This window comes from Apis laboriosa, unplaced genomic scaffold (genome assembly GCF_014066325.1).
Source record: "Apis laboriosa isolate Shangri-la unplaced genomic scaffold, ASM1406632v1 scaffold15_cov152, whole genome shotgun sequence".
Classification (NCBI taxonomy): Eukaryota; Metazoa; Arthropoda; class Insecta; order Hymenoptera; family Apidae; genus Apis; species Apis laboriosa.
This window is the reverse complement of record NW_025222086.1, coordinates 267880-294141: the sequence shown is the minus strand read 5'-3', so window position 1 is coordinate 294141 and position 26262 is coordinate 267880. Positions and strand designations below refer to the sequence as shown.

The 26262-nt window shown below is 28.3% G+C and overlaps 1 protein-coding gene across 2 annotated transcripts in view; it reads left to right on the top strand.

Annotated features, from left to right (window-relative positions):
- The window catches only part of LOC122710897, a 93529-nt gene that overhangs the window by 49886 nt on the left and 17381 nt on the right, over nucleotides 1-26262 (top strand). For both annotated transcript variants that reach the window (XM_043929125.1, XM_043929124.1), the window contains 2 exons: nucleotides 20141-20243; nucleotides 23446-23618. In XM_043929125.1, coding sequence (XP_043785060.1) covers nucleotides 20141-20243; nucleotides 23446-23618 — 276 coding nt within the window. The remainder of the gene's footprint in view (nucleotides 1-20140; nucleotides 20244-23445; nucleotides 23619-26262) is intronic.

The following is a 26262-nucleotide window of genomic DNA, read 5'->3' as shown; positions in this document are numbered from 1 at the left end:
CGAATCCGAGAAAAACAAAGTGTTTCCATTAGGAGGTATCTCGTGTTGACAAACCAAAGTCCTCTTATCGACGATCACCTGTTTGTGTTTACTCGAACGACGAGTTTATTCAGCGTGCAGTTAGTTCGTAATAATTTGAATCCAATTGTTTCGCTTGCTTGAGAGAGGAGGGTTCGATTTTTCACGATTGGAACGATGGGTGGTGCCCTTCGAACGGTGATCGAAGGATCGATCGATCCTTGATAAACGTTCCCGTGTACATAAAAATCCGTCGATCCCTCGCCCTTAGAATCGCCGCATTTGACCCTGAGTGTCTGACAGGGCACCAACCACTTGTGGCGGTGTGGCGGTGCGGCGGATATTAGTTGAAAGCCGGCCAGACACACTTGTGTGCGTGAACCAGCAGATTTCTTTTGGATATCGTTTGTTCGAGGGGTGATCTCTGTGATCTTGGACTGGGTGAATCCAATTGAATCTTCGATGATCAGAGATTTTTGTTTCGATCGGTGGTGCGCGCTCGTTAGCTCGAGGATGTTCGTTGGTGGTGTATTCGTGTGACATGTGACACGGAGGTGTGCGACGAGTGTGATGGGAAAAAGGACTCGTCGCCACGACGAAGGATTCCAGCGACGGGATGACGTTGCCGCCTCTCGACGTGCTCACGCTTTCTCGGAGGTAGGATCTCTGATTGTGCGCCACTTCCAGATGTTATTTTTTTTTTTATCTTTATTCTTTTATATTTTGCATTTCGTATTTTGTATATCTGGCTTTTGAACATTCTAATTGTTTCGAAGTTGGAGCAAAAGTTAGGATGATTTTGAAGGAAACAATATATCTGTTATAATTTGCAGAATGATTTTGCATATATGCAAAAATATGTATGGGACGTATAACGATTCGAAGTAGAATGGTAATTCTACTATTTGATATATTGGAGTAACACGTGTCTGGATAGATTTAATTCCTTCATGAATATTTGTTGTCTACTTATAATGTTGGGTTATGATGAAAAACAAATTGAATATTCAGTTTCGAATCGAAATTTGAAGAATTATTATTTTATTGAGCAATACGTTTCTGTATGTGCGAGAAAAGTTTGTTTCGTGTAAAATTTTTGAGGGGGAATATTTTTTAGATTTGTAAAAAAATAGATGGGATATTTATGTCAGGTTGTAAAATACGTGTATGCGTTTTGCATGGCCATTGAACGGAGGCGAATATTTTCGTTCATTTTCTCTTTCTATTTTTTCTTTTCGAATTTTTTTTAAGAATATTATACAGGGATAATATAGAGATATAGTGTGTAATACGTACTTCGAAGTTATAGATAGGTAAGTTATAAAAACTGGCAGAAGTTAAAAGATCTGAAAGAAAGTTACGACTTGACATTTTGTACGATAGGAAAAGTATATATAATGTATTAAAAATATTTACAATTTGAAGTATCATAAAATCGTCATAAAATATCGAATTTATTGATACTTTGTTAAAAATATTAAGGATTCTATAACTTTTGAATAAGAATATAACTATTACAATAATTATTGTATGTGTTTCTATCTCTGTCGATATAAGGAATATCTTTTTATTCGAATTATCAGAAAATATTGAAAGATCAAGAACTGGTAGATAACAATGAGAGATATTAGTACGTTTATAAACTGTTACAATGCTTTTCTTTTTGAATTTGCGAAAATGTAGATTGAATATTTATATCGATAAAGTGTGCAGGAAAAATGTGCTACCATTAGAAAGTGATGTACTTTTATAGAGCATCATCTTCATACTACATTTTTTTCCTTTTTCTATTCTTTTTCTCTCTTTCAATTTTTAGAGGTTGAAGTTGAATATTTATGCCGGTAAAAGCAGGGGAGAAATGCATTTTATATTGTTATCATAAGAACGAGGATCCTTATTTGCGATTTTTTTATTTCTATTCCTTTTATTAGGTATCAGAAAAATACGAAAGGAACTGATATTTTTATACAATTTTGTATCTTTATATTATCTCTTTTTTTTTAGATTTCTCTATTTCTTTTCATTTGTTTAGAATAATCATATTATGTTACAATAATTATGATAAAAATATTGACAGAAATTTTTATTCTTTCTTTCAATATTTGTAGAGAAACATATTTCTTTTGCAATTTTTTCGTAAAGAAGATTCGAGGATTGTTTCATCGAGATTAAATATATTATTTATCATTTAATTATATTGTTTAACACGTATATGAAAAGATTAACTACAATGTAAAATTATACTTTTATTGCTCTATTCCACCATTTCATTTTTCGTAATTCCTTCATTTCTATTTTTCTCTGTTTCCTCTTGAATTACTTTCTCTTAAATTCCTCCTTAAATTCCACGTGTAGGTTGAATATTTATGTCGATCGTAAAGACTGAAGGAGAAATGCATTTTCGCGTAGCCCTTAAAACACCGACGATTATTCTCACAGAACGTCATCTTATTCCTCCATTTCTATTTCCTTCTTTTCCCTCTTATTTTTTTCAAATTATTTCTCTCGGATTTGCAGATATGTAGATTGAAAATTTATATCGATGGTAAATCGGTTTTCTCAAAACAGCCATAATTATTGCCAACAGAACTTCATCTTCTTATTCAATCCTCTTCTTATTCGACTTTCTATTTCTCCATTTTCTATTTTACTTTTTCCTCTTTTTTTTTCAAATTAAAAGAAATCTATATAAATATATATATCATATCAGACTAATAGTAGAATATATAATATTTTTTTTTATTATATATAGTTCATTTAGAAAAAAAATCTCGTCACTATTTTCCAATTAAAATTTTACTGTTAAAATATTTTTACATATTAAAATATTTTTTAACGATAATATGTAAAAATTTTACATATTAAAATATTTTTTAACGATCAATTGTTAAAAAATATAATATTTTTCTTTTTTGAGATATATTTTACCAAATTTGTTTTCATTTATTTTAATTTTATTCTCGGTTTTATATAATTTAAAGTAGTAAATTAGTTTACACGAATATATCTAAAATATTTCAATGTCCTTACAATTGGTAAAATATGTCAAAATTTTCAATAGAAAAATACACGATATGGAAACATCTTTGAAGAAAACAAATTTAGGATCGTGAAATTTTTTACACTTTAAAATAATCGGCAATTTTTCATCTCAGTATTGGTTCACTTGTGCTCTTTATTGTATATCGATGGCGAAGCACGTTCCGTGCCAGTTGTTAAAAAAGCGACGCGTATTTTCGATTTTTTCACGATTAGTGAAGGGTATAAACGGTGCTCGTTAAAACGCTTTCATTGTTCAATCGTATTTCGAAACGCATACAATAATTGGAAAACGAACACGCGATATTTCATGGATATTTCGTAATCTGTGTTGACGGCTACAATCTTGAGGATCTCGTGATCTTTCTCGCTTACTTACGGTCGGAGCTTTGATTAAATTCGAAGGGATCTCTAATTGAGAATTACGGGATTCGTTCCTGACCAGGTTTTAATCTCGCGCCACGGGAACGTCGTTTAACCAGAGATTGTGGTAAAAAAAATTATGTGATTCCATATTGGCCTTGGAGCAGGTTTATTGAAAATAAACACGATTTTTTTTTATCTTGGATTTATTTTCTTATTTCACTTTCTTTTCTTTTTTTTTTTTTTCTATTTGTGAAATTATTGATTTGTTTTAATTTTGGATTTATTTTCTTACCTTTCCTCTTTTCTTATTTTTGAAATTTAAATGTTATCAAGGATATTAAAGAAAGATTTTTCTAAAGGATCTTTCTTTATTTTTTTTTTTAAATTAAAGTTTATATTAATTTTTCAACTAAGATTGCAGTTTATATATTGTTGTTTGTAATTATTTTTCAACTATTTTTTTTATTCGAAGTAATTTTAATAAATAGAATTATTCATTTTTTGTATATTATTATTATCATATTAATTATTTCACCGGTGTAGAGTTTTCTTTTTCTGGAATATTTTTCTTCTTCTTTTCCTTCTTTTTAAAAGAATCGTTTCATTCGTTTATTATCGTTTAATTAACGAATTTGTCGTAATATAAACAGTTACGGTTTATCCAACAAAAGATAGATTCTTGATTGATAAAACAACACGGACGAATAATTACTATTTGTTTATTTTATTCATTTTTGATATTGTCTCAACAATTCGATCATACAAATTGCATAATTAAATCCTATTAAAATACGTTTCATCTCGCAAGAGATCTATTTTTCATTTTAAATTTAAGAGGAAAGTAATTATAATCCATTGTTTCATTAATATTGTCATTGCATTGTTAAATTTATATTAGAAATAATATTTGGATTTAACAATGATAGAATATTCTCGAGTCATTATAAAATAACGAAGTAAAACGAAGTTTCTGCTTTTATGACAGTAATTCTTATTGCACACGACAAATAATCTCGTTAAAATGTAACGTGTCCAATTATTAATATATGTTAATTCAAATTATAAATATTATTATTCTCGTTTGAGGGAAGCTTTTCAGCATTATAAAGGAATATACTCTTCGCATAATCTTTCTGTATTTATCATTTCATTATCATCGTTTTAATAATCTTTTTTAATAATTTAGTCACGATCGTACAGATATTCGTTTCTTCAGTTATTTCAATTTTCATTAAAACGATAATATCGTTCATTGTTTCTCTTCTGTTTTAATACGTTGAAATCTTTCTTCTTTTTTAATTTCACAGAAAAGTAAACATTTAATATTTATAGTATTCTTAAGAGAGAATAATCAAATCGTCTACTAATCTTATTCTCGTAATAAAATTCAATTTTGTCAGTTCTATTTCTTATCCGTTTATCAGTAAACACAAGCTATAAAAATTTTACTCTTATTATATAGAATGACCTAATTCCATTTTATATAATTATAAAAGTTGTTTAATTAATTAAACAAACTTAAAAGAGAAGTATTGTACAAAAGCTCGTCACATTTTGAAATAACTTTCATAACTTTCATCTCCAAATGCAAATCGTAATAGTATTCCTTTCCATTACACAATCCTGTGTCGAGTCCTTTCATCTCGCGAGTAAAAATTTCCTCCCTCAATTCTTCCATTTAAACCATCATCTTGAATTACCCCTCGATTAACCACCAATCTGTAGAACGATCGTCCCTCGGATCTTTCGTTTCATTAAGTCACGAGGGCCAGTCTTCCTAACTACTCGCATTTATCAGGGACGACGTTTCATTTCAACCGAGAAGGGGAGAGAAACTTCTGTTCGTTACCAAGGGTGACGACGAAGGGAACCTCGCGAAAAATTCGCAGCGAAAGCGCAAGTTTCACGCAAATTCACGTCTGTTACGAGATCCCTCCTTACGAGAAGGGAAGGGAAAAAAAAAAAAGAAAAAGAAAAAGAAGAAGAAATTGGAATAACTCCTCCCCGGAAGTCGTTACAACGGTTCTTCTGCCGTTCCCTGTTGCGCGAGAGAGTTTTCATTTCATTCTTGAATAACCATCCTCGAACGAGAATCTTCTTCCACAAAAGTTGCTCGACTGTCGCTTATCTTCCCTCTGAAAGCTCTTTGACAATGAGTTTCTTCATTCGTGAATTTAATTACCATCCATCCGTTGGAAAATGTCGGACAATAGGCTGCACAGTGGCGCCATCTGGGAACGTTTTGTATTTTAACACGAATGGAAATATTTGTTCCTTGGTTTCGTTGATCTTCGAAAACGACTCGATTCGGAATTTTTTTAGAGAATCGTGGTAGCCCCTTCTTTTTAGAAAGAATTTTTATTTTTTCCAAAAGTTCTCGGCCTATTGGAGATTGTTAAAAGGAATATCGGATAATAGGCTGTATAGTGGTGCCATCTGGGGACGTTTTGTATTTTAACAAGAAATGGAAATATTTGTTCCTTGGTTTCGTTGATCTTCGAAAACGATTCGATTCGGAATTTTTTTAGAGAATCGTGATAGCCCCTTCTTTTTAGAAAGAATTTTTATTTTTTCCAAAAGTTCTCGGCCTATTGGAGATTGTTAAAAGGAATTTGTTTATATTTTCATGGAATATATATTCGTATATTAAATAAAAAAGACCTGCTACACTTTAGAGTGAATAGTACAGCTTACAGATATTATTTGATTTAAAGAAATTGAATTACAAATATATTTTACGAAATTTTAATTCATGCTACGATATTCAACACAGGAATCAAAACTTCTCAACAAAAAACTCATCGATCAAAATCCAACGAAATCCAATCCTCCATAATACCTTTTAACGAACTTTTCCTTATCGAATAAACACTCCATGATACCACCCCATATGGACCATCTGACGCACTTCCATTATCACGAAGGCTCATCGCTTATTCCTCGCAACACTCTTGTCTCGAAGTCAATCTTTCCTTCTTCTATCCCATTCCATATCTGGAATGGAGGAAATGCGGATAGAAAGAAAGGGGAAGGAAAAAAGGAATTGGCCTTAATTCGCGAACCGCAGACTAATGTAATCCTCGCGGCTCCATTTCGAAATTGCGTTAGGGTCTGTTTCCGTATTCTCCTGTTCGAATAATAAGATGAAAACATATTCTTCTTCGAGTTCATCCCCTATCCTTGTCAATACTGTTGTTTAATATAAGTGACTATTTCGATTCTCGCGATATCAACTCCTTTTATCTTTGTTGTATTAATCTCTTGTTATTTCTATATTCTCATTTCGACTTATACATTGAGTAAAATAGTATGTAGTTTTTTGTAATATATATGTGACGTTCAAAGAGTTAAGAGCTTACTTGAGGATAATTATGATGTATTAGAGATGTTTGTTATTTCTGATGATTATTTATATTTTGATTTTTGCAAAATATTAAAAGAGAAATAGATACTTCTGAATTTTATGTTAGAAATTGTGTGAAAATATCTCGTTTTTTCGCAACAAAATTATAATCATAATATTTAAGTTGCATTTAGTAAATAAAAATAGATTTTATTTATACAAAATCCGAAGAGATGGTAAAGAAATTTTAACGTAAAATTCCAAATAATGAAACATTTATACCAAAAGAAGAGAAAAATCGATCTTTCTTCTGTACAATCATCTTCACGAATATTATATGGAAGCCAACACCCTTCGTTTCACGATGTGAACGGCCCATTCTCTCCCTCTTCCTTCGACCCTTCACTTTCATTCCCTCAAAAACCTCCTCCAAGAGAAGAAAAGGGGAGGGAAAAAAAATCGTAAAGAGATCCTGTCGATCGTTTCGTATTCTTCCCTCGATCGCTTGGTAGCGGAATCAGAGAGAGAGAGAGAGAGAGAGAGAGAGAGAGAGAGAGAGAGAGAGAGAGAGAGTACAATGGCAGCGTGTTTTAGATCGAAGACGATGGACCACGATGGACGAAGGAAGGGCAATTGCGCCCGACGAATGGAAATTCAATCGAACGGCCTGATCGCATTATTCCCTAATCTAACCTCTTCCTCTTGCCGCTTGTCACGCCGGCTTGATGGGCTTTTAATCGAAAAATGTTAATCGAAAGGGGGGGTAGATGGGGGAAGAGAGGTTCACCTCGCGCGGATCACGTTTGTTTAAGATTCAGATTAGTTTCGCTCGGTTTAGCGGGAAATATTTTGCGGAGAAATTATGTTACGGGGGATTGGAAAGTTTTGGCAAATTGTGTAATATGTATCGAGGATGAGCTTTGGCGGAGTTCGTGAAAGATCGAAATGTTTATTTTCTTCGGCCACGTTTATTCGGTTTATGATTTTTAAAAAGTATTATTAAAAAGTTTTGGGATACCTCTCTTATATATTTATATATAGGGGAAAGTTTGGAAGCGAGGAAGTTTGTTTAAAATATCCATGATGTAAGATAAATAGATGATAATATACTTTGTAGGTTATTTTGTCTAAGTGTTTTGGATATAGGAAATAAAATAAATTAAAATAATCGTATCGTATCTTTATAATCATACGATAGATTTAAGGAATTTATTAGTGGTTGATTTTATAAATTTGAAAAAATAAGATGGAACGTGATACCAGTTTCGTGAAAAATTTTGATATTCAAATATATTATTAATTTTATTAATTTTTAATACAAATTTGTAGAAAAATGCAAGAATAGAGTACGTTAGACGATATATATTGAGTTATACTATTTGAAATAAAGATCGAGGGAAATACTTTAGCAATAAAATGAGAATAATCTTTGAAATGATTCTGCAAAATTGATCATCTTGGATAATTGATAATCTTCGAAAGCTTTCAACTCTTTTAATCGAACTAAATCTCATCGTTTGAATAATTATGAAGAACAGCATATATGGAACGTCGAATGAAATATTGAGTTGTACCATTGCTCGGCATTGGCTTTTACTACTGTTCGGTTGAGATCTTTTTATAGATGAATAAAAGCTATCACGGATATATGATATATTGGTTACGAAGAATATATATGATGAAAGTATGATGGACGCGCACAATATTGAGTTTTATTGCAATTTAAAAAAGAAATTTCTAGAAGGAAGAGGGAAAAACGAAATGGCTACGAATACTGGTTTTTACTACTGAAAAGCCAGTGATGTTTTACTGATTACGTACATGATGATCGATTCTATGTTTAACAGTTTGTTGAACGGTAATTTGGATTGGATAATATGAAAAAATAATATTTTTTAAATTGCAAACATTATTATGCATGATAAAAAAATATTGTAAGTAATATATAAAAGAATAAATTTAATTTAATAATAATTTTATATATTTAATTTTTCAAGATAGAAAGTAAAAAATTTTAGAAAACAAATAGAATAATTGAAAAATGTTCAATTTGATTAATTTTATTGATAAAGAATTTTTATATCACCATCGGGAAAAATTTCATAAAGAAAAATACTTTTTGTAAAATCGAACATTGAAAAATGAATTTCGTTTTCTTTTTTTTTTTTTTTNTTTTTTTTTTTTTTTTGTCATGCATGCAATTCTGATACAGAATCTTTTAAAAGGAAGTAACTTTATAACTTTGAAAAATACGCGAAAATCGTTAAACACTTTTGTAACTTATGAAATGACAAGATTCAGTATAGTGTAGAACGTTTTGTTGAATAAAACCAATTGAAAATCTCGGCAAAAAATATGAACTCGAATAAAATTAATTAAAAAATTTAATAAAAGTTATAAATTAGTTTTTATAATTTTTTATAAAATTGTATAAATTATTAAATTAAATCTAATGAAAAATCTAATATACTGATATTAATTTAGAAATAATTGATAAGTTCAGTTTCAAATCAAATCAATATTAAATCTTTCATTTGAAAATTTATGTTTAACTTGTATTTACAAATAAATTATTTTATATATTGATAATGAAAATCAATTTTTTCAACAATTTAAATTCAAAAATTAAAATATTGTCCATAATAACTATCATCGATGTCAGAAATAAATTGTTGTCATTTATATAAGAATGAATCAATAGAATCAAAATTATTTCTTTTCGACAAATAAAATTTATTGTAACAAGAAATTAAAAATAACATTCAATAACAATGCTGAAAGTTTTATATTGTAATACTCGGTTTCTTATTTCAGTTTAAAGACAAGTCTCTTGGGGAAAGAGACGAGATGAAATGGCCACGAATATATCGAGTTTCACTACTGAAATTCTTTTTTTCAGTTACTTCTCATCATTTTTCGTTTTAAAGATATAAAATCGAATAAAATTAAAATTATCATTTTATCTGCTTACAAAATTTTTTATAAAACATCAAAAAAGAATTAATTCCAAATATATTCCTTTAAACAAATCTTCATCTATTCGTCTTTTGATTATTTATTTGTTGAATTAAACAAATTATTGATTATTTATTTGAATTAAACAAATAATAAATTATCTGAATCTTCACAGACCAAAATATTATACGAAGCCACGATCGAAAAATCTGTTGTCGTTGACATCGTTCTCTCTCTCTCTCTCTCTCTCTCTCTCTCTCTCTCTCTCTCTCTCTCTCTCTTATTCGCAAGAATCGTCAAGGAATTCCAGCCACAAACTGCCTGAGAAATAATTATCATTTTAACAGAGCAGCGGTGGTGATCGCCATCGTCCCGCGATTCCAGGAATTTCATTAGTTTCGATAAATTCAGTCCGTCTAGCCTCAATTGTCTTCCGTCATTAATTCCAACGCAGCCACCGCATTCATTACTAATTCCTACGTAACACATTAATTCAATTCGTCCACGATCGATCGATCATCATTAGAAACGTCCTAATTGTCTAAAAGCTTTTCCAATTTTATTCGCATTGAAAATTGAATGCAATTTTTATACGGAGAATAGAAGGAGGATGAATAATTTGTTGTAAAACTATCTTTATGGAATATTTTATCGGTTAAAGGATAGTGATTTATTCTATTTCATGTATATTTTTATGTATAATTTTCTATCTCAATTTGGAAGTTTCTTGGAGGAATAGGAAGAATAGAATGGCGAAATATAATGGATTTTACTACTGAAACATTTATATTTGAATGTTTCTCTATTTTATAAATTATTACATTAGATAAATATATGTTAAACGATAATCTAATTCAATAATAAGGATTTTTAATTTTGAAAGAAGATTTGTTGAATTATTAGCTTGTTTAAAAAATTAATGAAGAATAATGAATTGAAAAAAAATTGTTAGATCAAAAATACTTTACTTATCCTTGATTTGAAATCGTAGAATTTAGAATTTGATTAAAAGCTATTAGAACGATATAATTTCAATCATTTGCTAGATCCTGGTAGTAATTCTTGTTAGTAGTTAGTAGTACAATGTATATATATTATAGTTCAGTTATAATAGAACTTCGTTTATCTGAAGTTGTCGGGAAACGAACAGTTTATATAATTGAAGTTCATGTAATTGGAGGTCACCACTTCTCTCCTCTAACTACGATTTTTCGTTCAAATAATACAAATCCACTTTTAGACAAATGAATTCAATCAGTAGTTCATTTAATCGTAATTAACATTTAATCGTTAAATAAAATATAAATAAATTACAGAATAGATTTTTATATGATAATTGTTACACAGCATATTATATTTTATAATATAATTTAATTAATTTAATAGGGCATTGAGTAATTTTGATTTTTCTAAAATTTATTTTAATCCTGTATTTAAAGCTTAATTTATATAAATATTCTATTCTATTATAAATTATCTTTATAAATTATATATATAATAATATTTTTGTTAAAATATAATCGTTTACGTATAATATATATTTGGATTCTGAAAATTATTTCTATTCTCGTAGAAAAATTCTAAAACTAATCATTTCCAAGAATTCTATATTCTTCTCTCTTTTACGCCTTGAGCAGGTTTTCCCTAGAGAAGGAGGTAATAGAGTTATCCTTCTTCGTAAGAGGGATGTGAGAAACGCAATTGGCGCCACGGTGAAATTCTATGAGAGATTGTGTTTCGAGAAAATCCATGGCCTTGGTGAGTGCCAATTGAAAGATTGTAGGAACTTTACATATGTACTTTATTACTAGATCCGTACCATATTATTTTATATGTGCTGAAATCGCAAATTCGTGCCAAAAGTTCCATATTTCGTGTACATTAACTATGAATTGGAGCGATTCTAAATTCACAGTTTTGAAAATGGAACGAGGAAGTGAATTTCTCCAATCTCATTAAAATTAGTTGAATTCGTTAGAAATAACGTGAGATAACGAATATTAAAAAGCTTTTTAAATAATTTAATTTTCATTACTGTTAAGAAAATATAAATTATTTTTATTGAAATGAATTTGCATAATATTTCTTATTTTAACATAAAATTTATCCCTCTCTCTCTTTTATCAATATTATATATTAATTTATAAAGCTAAAACAAATAAAATTAGAATTTGTTTGTAATGGTAAAAATTTTGGTATATATAAACATGAGATTTTAGAAATAAATTAACGTAAAATAGTGAGTCATTCAATTATCTTATTTAAAGGAAAATTATAAAATTAAAAAAAAAAAGGTTTTCTCAATTGATTAATATTATCAATTTAATAAATTATCACACAATTCAGCAAGTGATCTTATGTTAAATTTATGTTGCTTTCTAGCACGTGCTAGTTTGACTTCGGTCAATTTTGCAGTAAACACGAAAGCCTTACATATCCATGGGTGGTGACTTTGCACGAGCGCAACACATAGTTATACACATGTATACTGCGTATACTTATGTACACGTGTATTAAGCCCGTATATATTACGTGGTGGCTAAAGTAGGTTTACGATGAAGTTGCGAGACACGTGAGAAATATTCCAGAATATTCGTGACATGCTTGAAGTGTATTGGAGAAGATTTCGAGGAGCGTTTAATGGAAATGAAATAAAAAAGAAAAAAAAGAAAAAAAAGAAAAAAAATGAAAAATGACGATCGATGATACGTAAGAATATATAATGTAAGAAAAGAGAGCTGCGTTGGATATCTTTTTTGTGGAATATATTACGATGTCTACTCTTTGCTTGAAAGTAATGCCGTCTCCTTTTTTGCATTGAATATGAGCTCCCTTTCGTTCTTTTCTTCGAGTTATCTAAAATATTATTCTTTTTAGAAAATTAAATCTCAATAATTATCGTAGTAGAGTATAAATATATTCTATAATTGGACATTGTTTTGTATATAGAATACTTATTAGTCAATAATATCAAGAATTCTCTTTTCAAAAAATTCTTCAATTATTTTGTACTTTTTTTTTTATACAGTAATATTACATCGTATTTTTCTAAAATTTCATTAATTATATTCAGATATTATTATTATTATTATTATTCATCTATCCCTCTATTTTTCCATGGCATAATTAATCAGTAATTCAGTAGAGTGTCGATACGACGTTTGATGAATAAAAGCTAAAGGAAAATATGTTCGTTGGACGAGGGAAATGGATTGCTTAAAATGATGTGTGCATATCTCTTTGTGCGAAGGAGTGACCGTACTTGAAGGGAACGGAGTAATAGGAGGGATAAAGATGGTTTAGAGATGGAGAAAGAGGGTTTTAGAAGCTGAGAAAGAAAGTCGAGCACCGGAGAGCCTCGATCAAAGTCTTAAAAATGAGGAATTTAGAAAAAGAGAAAAAGTAAGAAATCAAGACGAAGAATTTTTTGAAGAAGAGTTTCGAAAGAAATGCGAAAAATAATTTTCGAGGACGGAAGTTTGAGAAGAATAAAGATCGAATGAATGAAACAAAAGTTTTGACCAAAAAATTTGGAAAAAATTTTTCGAGAAAACTTGTTAAGATAGAAATTTATAAAGAAAGGGGATGAAAGAGGAAGGGTGTTTAATAAATTACTCGGGGTAATCGATAAATGATATTTATAGAAAGAAGTTTTTATAAAAAAAACTTATCTTGGTATATTTATAAAGTCAATAAAATGTCATATTATTGTTTTCTTAATTTAGTTTTCTAAACGAACTTTTTCAATCGTTTATTACGATAATTTTTTCGTTGATCATACATGATAATTTAATTATACATAGAAAAATAATTATTATAAAAATAAATACCATGAATATATTTCACTTTTACTTATTTTTCACTTATTAAAACAACTAATTTTTTAAATCGTAATAAAATCCCAAATCGTTTATTTTTCAAATTATTCGTTAGAATAACTTTTATTAAATTGTTGTGTACGAATATCCTTACATTTATCGATATCCAATAAAACTATTCGCGAGATCAATCCTACTCAATCCACACGCTATAGATCATCGCGTAAATCCACGCGTTTAACATAATCGTGTTTCACGATCATCTAATTGCGCCTCCCTCACGAATTTCGCCAGAAAAAAAATTCACCCTCTTTCTGATTTTCTTCTACTTCTTCTTTTTTCTTCTTTTTTCTTCTTCTTTTTTACGAGCCGAGACAGAGATTCGGCTTTCAGACGAACGAGTCAGATAAGCCAGATACTTGTCGGTTTGCGCGAGGAGGGAATCGGAGCAGAGGTTAAAGCGACGATAAACCTGGCTTACGACAGTGAGCTTCTGCCTCTTAACTTCTTCTTCTTCTTCTTCTTCTTCTTCCATTCTTAGCGAATAATCGTGGCCAGGCTTTGTCCACGTCGTGTAAATTGTTCGTGGTTATTAACACATTTGTTGGCTGATAAATAACACAGATATTTTGTTCAACAATTTATCTTGATTTGAGGAAATGATAAATTGTTGCAGAGGAGAGAATCGGTTGATTGAAAGATAGTTTTTTAAGAAATTTTATCTATTTCAATTTTGTTTAAATTTGTTACGTAAATATTGTACTTCATTCTTTGCAATGCGCTCTTTGTCTGGACAAATATTGTACAAATATTGTACATTTGTAGATATTTACACAACTGAAATAAGGCTAGCACGAAATTTCAAATATTTAATGAAGGGAATAAAAATAGTCAATATTTGGAAAAATAATACGAAATATTGTAAAATTTCTCTTTTTTTCGCCCACGTAAAGCATTTGTACGATTTATTAAATTGTAATATGGAAATATTTGCGAACATATAATAACATTTAGTAAAAATATATATTTATTAACAAAATAGGATGATATTATAATAGAATTCATGATAGCTTCTTAAATTGTTATATTGTATTTATATTCCTTAAAATTATTATACAATGAAAATGATAAATTGTAATATGAAAATATTTACATATATAAAATTAATTTATATTATATATTAATTAATTATATACATTAATTATATATATAACAAAAAGATGTAAAATATCTTAGACAAAAACGTTCGTTTTATTTGATCTTTTTTATTTCAATAATCTATTAAGATTTCTAATGGAAGCTTTGAAGATTTGTAGGCTTGAACTAGACTAGGTTAATTTAATGTCAATGAATAGTTCGACAAGTTTGATGAAGTCAATAAAGCGTGGATTCTCGTCATATTGGTTACTGAAGTGGAAGAATATAGTAATGACGTTAATCAGAAAGTACCTAGTTCTTCGTCTAACTTAGAAAGATGTTCTAATTATTTCAAATGATATCAAGAATATGAAAAAATGAATTTAAATTAAAAAAAAAAAACAATACTTTCTAATTAAACTATATAAAAATTATAACTTCGTCATTAATTCTAAAAAGTATAATTTCTTCAAAGAAAAAGTATCGTTCAATCTTCCCCATTTTTGTTCTCTACATCGCAACAAATATTCCTCATGGGTTAGAGACTTTTTTCAATGGGGCAATTTTCGTTATTTACGATTATTTTCCAGTCCTCTTCGTCGAACGAGCCTCTTTAAAAGTCCTGATCGAGATGGAGACGATAAAGGGCATTTTTTTTTCCCCTCCTCCTCTATGCTCTTATCCCTGCTTCTAAAAGAAGCAATGGTTTCGAAAACTACGACAGAATATCAAACAGCCTTTAATAAAAACCACGTCTATGGAAGATGTATATAATCGTTTGCAAAGAAATTTCTTATTAACCTACACACAACTTTTTTTCAGTATTATGTAGAGCAATGATTTATCATATAATATTTTAATCAGTAACAATTAATTTTAAAATTCATTAATTCAAGAAAGAGTTGAAGAATCACTTAGGAATTAAAAAAGAGTGTATAAAAGAGGCCAACGACTTGATTTTCTATTAAAAAAAAAAAAAATAATTCTATTTAATAATCATAAAAAAGAAATTAAATGCACAGATAAAACTCCTTTTTGAATTGGCTTTTTCTAAACAATACATTTTTTTAAAATTTATAATTTCAACAATACAAATAAACTATCTATTAATTTCGTAATATCCGTACATATCTTCAAATTCTCCAATCGAAAATTAATTGTAATTCTCAGAAATTTAAAATTTTTTCAAATTTCTCCATTCTCTCAAAATATTCCATCGTCCAACCATGAACGAAATAACGCGAACGATTTTGCAAAGGCGCTATTAACATCCCTCGTTTCCTCACGGATGTTGTACCACACTTTATCATCACCCTCAGGTGTCTTAATTAATCGGGCGCGCCTTTTACAAGTTTCGAATTTTATCTCGTGTATCGCTCGTCGCGGATCAGCACGATAAAGTTCACTTCCTGCTTACGAGAGCGTTAACCCTTGAACAATCTAGCTGTTCGTATGTTTCGTGATATTGTGTAGATCGCAGATTGTGTAGGCGTGCAAAATGAGAGAGAGAGGGAGAGAGATAGAGATTTAATTTTGCTTTAATAGTACAGTATCGATTAAACCCGGGGACTTGAGCATCTCCGGGACTTCGAATCAACAATTTCCTGTTCCACATAGAGCACTTTTTCCAGTTCGAGGGAAACGTTTCCTGTTTCACGCGATTTCTTCCGTGTGCGTCACGTTATTGGATTCTGGTTTAATCGATCGTGACATGAAGTCGAACAGATTTTAAGTTACGTGATTCTCTTTTCTCTTTTTTTAGAAAAGAGTAGTTTTTTTTCTCTTTTTGCAATTTCATTCTCTGTTATTTCATTGGTACATTGATTGCGTAGTTATTTTGTTACTTGCATGTTGTTTTTTTTTTTATAAATATTAATTGTTTAACGAGTCATTTTTTAAATATCGTTTATATTTATTTATTTATTTGGTAGTTTATTTTATTTTTTATAGAGTTTTGAGTTAATTGCATAAGAAGATGCAATTTAAGATAAATCCCCTGATTTATGAAAGAAGATTATTGGTTGAGATAAAAAGAATCTTGTACAGGTTATACATTTTATCTGATGAAACGTATTTTCATTTTAAGAGAAAAGTTTTTGTTTCGTCATCATTTTTATATCCTCATGTTACATATGTATATTCTATACAATATGTAATTGCTTTTATCGTATATCAAATAAAAATGTTTCGCAGATATCAATTTTTTAAATTGTGTTATATAAGTATTTTCAATTGAAGTCGGAATCGCAATTAGCTTTATATTTTTTCTTTATCCAATTAAAAAAGGATTATCCTTTTTTTCTTTTTATGATTAATATTCATTATCAACAATTCGTCATACAATTCAAAATAATTTACAATTTATTCTATGACATTTTATATTTCCAATAATCCATATCAAATTTCTAAAAAAAAAAAAAAAAAATATCGAATTTATTGCATGTTTTAATTCAAACTAGAATATATTTTCCTAATGTCAGAACAATTTTCTCCTTCAATCAATATCCTGTTAAAAAAAAATCTTATAAAAAAAAATTCTCTCATTTAAATTGCAATACAATTCCATACACCGATATCCACACAAGAGACCGATATCCTCAAAAAATACATAAACCACAATTCCTTCTCAATCGTTTCGAAAAACGAAAGAAAGAAAGGAAAAAAAAAAAAAAATTCTCCAGTCTACTAAATCATCCCCAATCTCGAGCCCTACATCCTTATCAGTCGTCCAACGTTCGAATTCTGCCATCGAGTGGCGGCAATAAAAATGTAAATTTCCGGTCACTGCCCCGATTCAGAGAAGCATCTGAACGTGCACGCGTGCGTGCGTGCAATTAGACGTTTAGCCGGTCACGAGAACGACGCCGGCGCCTCGGCGACCTCGTTCTTCTCTTTTTCTCTTCTCTTCTCTCCTCTCCTCTCTTTGATATCAACATACCGTGGTGCTCGGCACGCGTTGGAATTTTTTATGGTCCCCACGAGAGGGAGAGAAAGGGAGAATGAATGAAAAGGGAGAAGGAGAATCGAAGGCCACACCCTTCGACTGTTGGTCGTTAACTATAAAACGTGGGGGTGAAGAGGAGAGAAGAAGGACGATCGAGGACGCGAGAAAAGGTATAGCCTTGCGATTGGATTTGATCTAATTTGATATTGGAATCACGTTTGTCAAACCATTTCGATTTTTTTTTTCCTCTTCCTTTGTTAAAGTGATTAAATCAACAATTGAATTTAATTTCTTTAATTGAATGAGAAAGGAGAAGCTAGTTATTTTTTTCTTTTTTTGGGGGAGGGGAGGGGACAAGTAATAGAAAGAAGGAAAGAAGAAGAGTTTAATTTAATTTTTGAAATGGAAGGTGTTAATTCGCATGTATAGAATAAGGATAGATTGTTGCAATATGATAAACATTTGTCAGATAACTGTAAAACGTATAGTGTATATTATATTGTTATATAATAATGAATCAAATATTGATTCGTAGTACTTGTTTATATTTACTAGTATTAATGGAAATATTATTGTAGATAAATAAGTATATGATTATTATTATTATATTATAATATTATTAAAGTACATAAAATTAGCATTCAAAATATTGGTGTACTTAAAAAAGATGGTGTTATTCGTGTTACTTGTAGTTTTATTATTAAATCACGTATCAAATTTTCTTTATATACAGATAAATAAAAGTTATCATTGATATATCGAATATAATATAACGATTAGAGATAGATAAATTGTGCACGATCAAAATAGTTGCCAATACAATTCTATAGGATAAAATTTCAAGGATTTCTAGTATTAATCCTCGAAATTGATCGATGAAGCATCACTGACAAAATTTTTTTTTTTTCTTCTTGTTTCTGTGAATACGTGGATTAGGTTCGTTTTCCAGGCGTTTTCGCTAGTTTGCACAGTGATTGGATTATCGAGGCGGATATGTAGGCTAGAATTTTGCGGATTCTGTTTTAGTGAGATTTTCGAAGTCGATAAAGTTTAATAGAAGTAATAATTTTAAATAAGAGAATGTTATTGTTTGTAATTGAACTAGATTATATCTGACGTTTTATTAGAAACAGAAAATAGAATTGAATAAAAAAAGATAGGAAATAAAGTAATACAAAAAGAATAAAAGACAGAAAATGAAGTTAGAGACCGAAAAGATATAAGAGATAGAAAATAAAATTAAAAATGTAGAAGGTAGAAAATATATGAAACCAAAATCTAAAGAGAAAAATTTTTCGATATAGATAATTTTCAAATTGCAAAATAATTTTCTTACATAGATACTAGAAATATTCACGTATATTATGGAAATATTTTGAAGATTATTATATTATGATATCAGGGAATAACGTTGTAATCAAGTTAATATTTAACATATTTCAAATTCTTCAAACGAGATATTTACTTCAATTAAAAACATGTTGATTAAAGACATTCATTTAGGTTTTCGTTTATTTGCATTTTTTCGTAAACGGAATCGATATAATTATTTTCTATTTTCAGATAATAATTTAATAATTTAATTTTTAAATCCTGAATCGCACATATATTTGCTTCAAATAAAATTTGAAATATCACAGACAACTATTGATAATCTTTCAATAGTTATTTTAAGAATATTATAGAAAAGGGATTTATATTATATTAAATAAAGAAAAATAAAATAAATAATAAATCTTGATTTATTTCAAATTAGAGCAAATTTGAATAAATTACAGATACAGTTAATGTCTAATAATTCCGGTAAGTCGAAATTTAATAGATCTAATGAGATATAAATGGAAGTTCTATTGATTTTGGATTAACCATTGCAAATTCATTTCGCACTCGGGCTTTATTAATTCTGTAAACTTTCTCCATTCAAAGGAATAATTTCCACGAAAATTATGCCATCAACGAGAAAGTGAAAAGACTTGGATCAAAGTGGACGAATACCTATGAGAATTTTAAACAGCTGCTCTGCTGTGTTTGCTCTCATTTCACATTATTAACTTTTCCTCTTCTTTTTTCTCCCTTTTAATTTTTTATGCTAGATTAGATTCTAAAATTTTAAAGTTTATGGAAAAAACTTACCGACAAACTCTAATTTTACTTAATAAACGTTATAATGTATAGTACATTATATATACCAACAAACAGTTTTCCTTTTATATTAAGATTTATTAAATATTTAAAATTATGATTAGATAATCGTTTGATAACCCTTTTCGACCCTTTTCAACCTTTTTCAACCCTCATTATTTTAATCACGTTGATCTAGATACATATTTTATCTTACATGTACCATATTTCATATTAAATCATTTCAAAAATTTCCATATATGAAAATTTTATATTAAGCTACGTACAATGAATTTTTTATTAAATTATATCGATATTATATCGATATCATTATATTGAATTATTTTCGTAAAACGATTAAAACGATTAATCTTTTCTTTTTTTTTTTATTTTTTCAAGAACCATCACCACTGTACGACAACAATCACTATCATGAGGAATGTCTAAAATGTAACAGCTGCGGCTTGAATCTCACAGGACCCAATCAGAAACGGGCTAGACGGTGAGTGATTTAAGCAATCTTATATAATTACATATTAAATGTTACTCTGTTATCTGTAATCAAAATTTTGCATTATAATGATAAACACAATCTGTACATCAAATGTTACAATTATGCATACAAAATTTTGTATATTTAAGATGAATGTACTTAATATTTTGTATTAATTAACAACTTGAACGCACGGTATAATTTGATTCTTTTTTAATTTTTTGTAATTATTATATAATTGATTTGAAATATTTTGTTTACAGCAAAATATAAATTTATGATTCGATTCTTCTGTATTACAACAACAACACTATATTTTATTGTAATGGAAATTGTATTATGTAAAGAAATAAGCAGTTTTTACCAAATAAGAAGTTTTTACCATTGTATGTTATATTCGAAGCCATTATGGTTCTTTGATTGCAACTAAGCAAAGTATTTTTAAAACGGAATATATATGTAAAAGCTTTTTACACAATGTTACATTTTAATGCAATTTCATGAATTCGCAGGCAACAATACAGTTCCTCAATAATATCAAAATGGAAAAATCTTATACCATATTCACAGTAGTTGTCGTATAATAGGAAATGAACGTATCTTTCGCAATATTACATGGAAATGAATCTTTATGCTTTACAAAGATTTTAGAAATGATGTAATAAATATAGCTATGACCTAAATATTGTAGAATATGTATGGAATCGTTTAAATAAAGGTAACATTGTTGGCAACATAAACCAGTTTTTTCAAATAAAGAAAATAGAATGCATGCATAAAACATGAAATGAATTCATTAGGAAATTATCGGGCAATCGAAATACTTGTTGATGCCCAGAAAGAAAAAGGTCAAACAAGATATCAGTTATCTCGAATTAGTATTTCTTGTGATGATCATCGATAATTATTCATGAATTTATATTATGAGTAATTTTTCAAAAAATAAATATTGCTCGAGTTTTAATAATATTATATCATAATATATATACGTTCTTGCTTTCATTCATAAAAAAAATACCAAATTTTCATTTTACTTCACTTATAACTTTCATATAAATATAAAACGAATTTTCATCTAGATTGAATTATTAAGAAAAAAATATATGTGTATTTCAACATATATATACATATATTTGTTGAAATAATTCCATGTATCCTTATATTTATTCATAAAGATAAATAATTTTCATATATTATTTTATCCAAAACTTTTATGTATACGCGAAACATATTCTAAAATCTAAATTAAATTAAAAAAAAAATATAAATGTAATAATTCTACGCATTCTTAGAAATAATTCATTCGTAGAAATAAAAGAAAAACTTCATTTCAATCGCTTTAATCAAGAATTTTATAAACAAAACACATTCGCGGGTAAATCAACAAAATTTTTTTTATCCATATTTTGTATTATTTTTAATACAGATAATGAAACTTTTCACGATATTTTTGTTATTTCAAGCTACAAAAGAGATACAAAAGGCTGACGTTTTATATCGTTCACGGATTGACTTTTCCTAATAAAAATTTTTAGATCGAGGATCTTCATTTCCTCGCGGTTTGTTTTCGTTCAAAAGAATTTTCCCATCGCGAAATGTATTTCCACGTGACATGGAAAAACGTCATGGCTGTTGGAATCGGTATTCGCTCGATCGTGGCCCCCGAGATGCATTTGATTCGAGGATCGATAAAACGAAAATTGTGTCGTGTGTGTTTTTTATTTCATGCAGGTGAAGTAGTTAAACGTGCACATGTGAATAGATGCGAAGATTGCATAGAATAATAAAAAAGGTAATTTGAAATATGTTCTGGAAGAAATATTTGAGAACGATATATTTTATTTATAAATGGAACTGTAAATTCTCTTTCTGCCAGCTCTTTCATAGAGAAAAAAATTGCTGCTAGATAGATTATATTCAATATAATTTTTGTAATATTAATATTAATATTATATATAATATTATATTAATATAATATTAATATTAACTGTTACGTATGGAATTACGAGTGTTTTAGATTATATATTAAATATCGTTCAAGTTATTTATTTAATATAGATCATTAAAATTTATTATTTATTTTTCTATCTGATTTCGTAAATTTAAAATTTAGATGATAATTAAATAATGCACGAATAAATTCTAAAGCAAATTATTCAAAATTTAATAGATATATTTTGTATTAATCATTACAAATGTGAAATATATATATATATTTTTTTAATCGATTCTTAATAAAATAATTGATATTTATTAATTATTTTTAATCTATTTCTTCAATTATAAAGTGATAATAAAGTAATATGAAATACAATGATAAGGTGAGTATCATATCAAAAGATATAAAGTTTTACAATTGCGCAAATATTATTAAATTTGCACGAATAAAAAGATTGCAGTTTTCATTTCATATACCCCGAGGGAGAAGCTGTTATTTTTATTGATCGTCGACCTATAAAAATATACAATTTAATTGAACCGCTGAGATAAATATTTTCCCAACCGATATATTGTATACATAAAACATACAATATACAACTTGCGCTATTTTTACAAAATAAACATACATCTCGTAAGAAAAGAATAATATTTGTCCACAAGGGAATAAAATTTTTTCTAAAATTTTTTCTTAAATATTCATAAATTCGATAAAGATAAGTAGAAAAAGGAAAAATATGACATGATTAAAGTAAATTTAAAATTCACCTCTTAATTTATAATAATAAAAATTATTATTACATAACATAAAGTTAAAATAACAAGAGATATATTTTTACATTTCACAAAATATAAAAAAAAACTCTCATCAAAATATTATTAAATAACAAAAGACAAATCTTCGCATGGTACAAAAACAAGATAGCAAAAAAGTTTTTCCAAATTTATAAAATATGAAATTCTATAATCTGGATATTATTCCGCAATATCAAACACAAAGATAATATCAATAATTATTAAATCTTCATTTCATCATCGATTATAAAATATTCTAAAGAGCAACGGTAAGATTATAAATTTAAGAAAGAAAAAAAAAATTGTGAAATGGAGCAAATCAATCAGGAAGCAAGTTAAAAGATATCGTATCGGAAATCAGAAGAAATTTTTCCATCAGCTCGTTATACGTATAACAAGCTCGTCGTTATTAATTCAAAAAATATTGTTCGATTTATTTAGAGATGCAGAGGGATCATTAATTCCTTCTGTTTCACAGGTTCAAGAACCAAATACTTTGCGATCTTCACTTCGCTGACGTGGCGCTGATGGAGTGCTCGGACTTCATGCAGCAGTTGCGCAGCTTCAAACCACAAAGTTTAGGCTGCGCAGTTGCCCGAAGGAAGTCATCGACCACCTTAATCTTCCCCTTACCACCGCAAGCTTGTTCAGGTATGGCCAGCTAATTTGTCAATTTTCCAAACTATCTTGTGGCATGTGTGTCTTGTGAAATGGTTTAAAATAGCAATCAATGTAAAAAGGAAATATTGTATTATAAAGTAAAGTGTAGTAATATTAGAATATGTTTTATCAGTGAATCAAACAAGGTTTCACTTTGTCAAGATTTATAATATATTTGTCATATTTCTTATCAATGTCTTAAGGTTCGAACAGTTATTTGCTAACAGGAAGTAATATTGAGAAAGTCCTATTATAAATTCCTTATCTCCTTCCTCATTAACTCTGATATACAAAAACAAAATAAAACAGAATATATAATCACTTTTATCGAACACACGGTTCAATGGAAACACATTTAATTCAAGCAGACTTTTAAATTTCACGATTCAATAAACAAAGGTTTTCACAAAGTTGTTATTACATAATGATAAAATTAAAAATCATACATAACTTTTCCATCGATTATTAATTTTTCATTTAATTACATATAATAAGTTAAAAATAATATAATTTATCAAATTTGATAACTAAATATTAGGATAATTATATAACGCGGACTTATTTCGAGAAATATATAAGCTGATGTTATTAGAGATGCTGAAAATTCACGCAGTCGCCGGTTGAAGGTTAACAAGTTAAGAGACTCGAGAACGAGTCGAGGGGAAACGGAAGGAAAGAGACTAGAATTGCGAACTTTTACTAGACGTACATATGTATGAGTCGACGCTACAGGTGGTTTCTCCTGTCTTGGATTACACGCCTTTACATTCACTGGCTTCGTTTCGAATCTAAATCGAATCGAATTAAATCCTCAAGTGTTCAACTCGTGATTAAGTTTTTGTCGTTTTGTTGGCGTACTGGTATATGATTTAATTTCTACATTTTTCTCATTCTTATTTTTAAAATAAGATATAATTTAGGAAGAAAAAAAAGCTACACATATGTTTTATCTTGGAAAGAATACTTTACAATTAATATCAATTATCTTAGAATTTTAAAAATTGATTTATAAAATTTTTATTTCAATTAATTATGGTTCACTTCTTATAATAATTTATTGTTCCAAGGGAATGTTATTTTTTGATATTACAAAAGAATTCTGAGATATTATAAATTTTTCATATAATAAAAGATTGTAATTTACTTCGTTTGACTTAAAATGATATGTTTGATTTTTATTAATATCTTTTAAGTTTTTCAAAAAAGTATATCTCAGAAATTTAATTTTTCTTAATGCAAATTGATCTTAAGATTTGAAGATAAATTTTAGAAAGAAAAATCTTCTGTTTAGAAGATAAATTCGTAGAGATTTATAAAATTTATTATCGTAAGTAAATAAATTTCCACTTAATGATATTGGGACATATCTCTCGACATATTTGAAGAAACGTGAAGGAAACGTGCATGTATTTTGTATTCTGGAATCATTTAAGTAAATAAACATGTTTTGCAACATGTTTTGAAAGCTTAATTGAACGAACGTGTTTCGCATATTCAAGTTATTTGTTATTTCAAGGCAAATATTTGTCATGTGGACAGAAATGGTTATTTGCTAATTGCAAAAATAGAAATGTCATCAAATTTTGATAAAATAAATGTTTGAGCATTTTAAAATACTTAATACTTTATTTATCTATTGTTTTAAATTATTTCCACTTGATATTTCAATATAGATATATTTCATCTAAAAGGAAGTAATTTTTGAAAGAAATTAATACGTTTAAAATTCATTATAATTAAAATAAATATTAATATTTCATTTTTTTAAAGAAAGTTTATAAAACACAGTTTATAAAAAAAAATTCTATGTCACTTGACTTAGAAACGAAATTCTTTCTATCAAATAAATTTATATATGTACACTCATCGAAACAATAATAATGTTCAATATATTCCACGTTGAATATAATCAAAAGTAAAATAAAATTCAACGAAAGTAAAATAGTAAATCTCTTTCGCCAATAATTAATATTCGTTTTTTTTTTTTGATGAAAAATTAATAACAGAAAAAATCCAAATAATCTGACAAAATTATAGACAACTTAATATTCCATACGTGTGGGAGCATTTATACATTCGTATACTTTGAAAATTTATTCTCGTACGTGTAATTAAATCGTTATTTAATTTAATACACCGTTGCTAAATGACATCCGCAACATCGCCCGCGTACGAAATTAATCAAGTTTACATAAATTCATGGAAATGCGATGTTAAAAGTATTCGGTTCCAATAATACAAATATCCATTTTATTCATGAAACGGGTTCGGTTTGAAATCGTGCGTAAGTGCGAAAAATCAAATAAACGTTTTTACAGAATTTTCACTGACAATTGTTACAATGGAATCCATCGAGTTCAACGACAAAATTACCGTAAACTCGCGTGTATGCAAGCAACGTGCATACATACACGTATAAATCTGTCCAGTTTTAAAATAAAAATCGAAACTCATGTGAAATGTGTAAAAAGTTTCATCTGGATTTCAATGTTTTCTATTATTTCCGATAGAAATAAATTTTATAAAAGCTAGAGTATCGCAAAAATCTTTAAGTGAAAATAACCTTCAATATCTATAACTATCTATCTAAAACAAAATTATATATTTTCTCAATTTTAAATTTTTTTTAAAGATA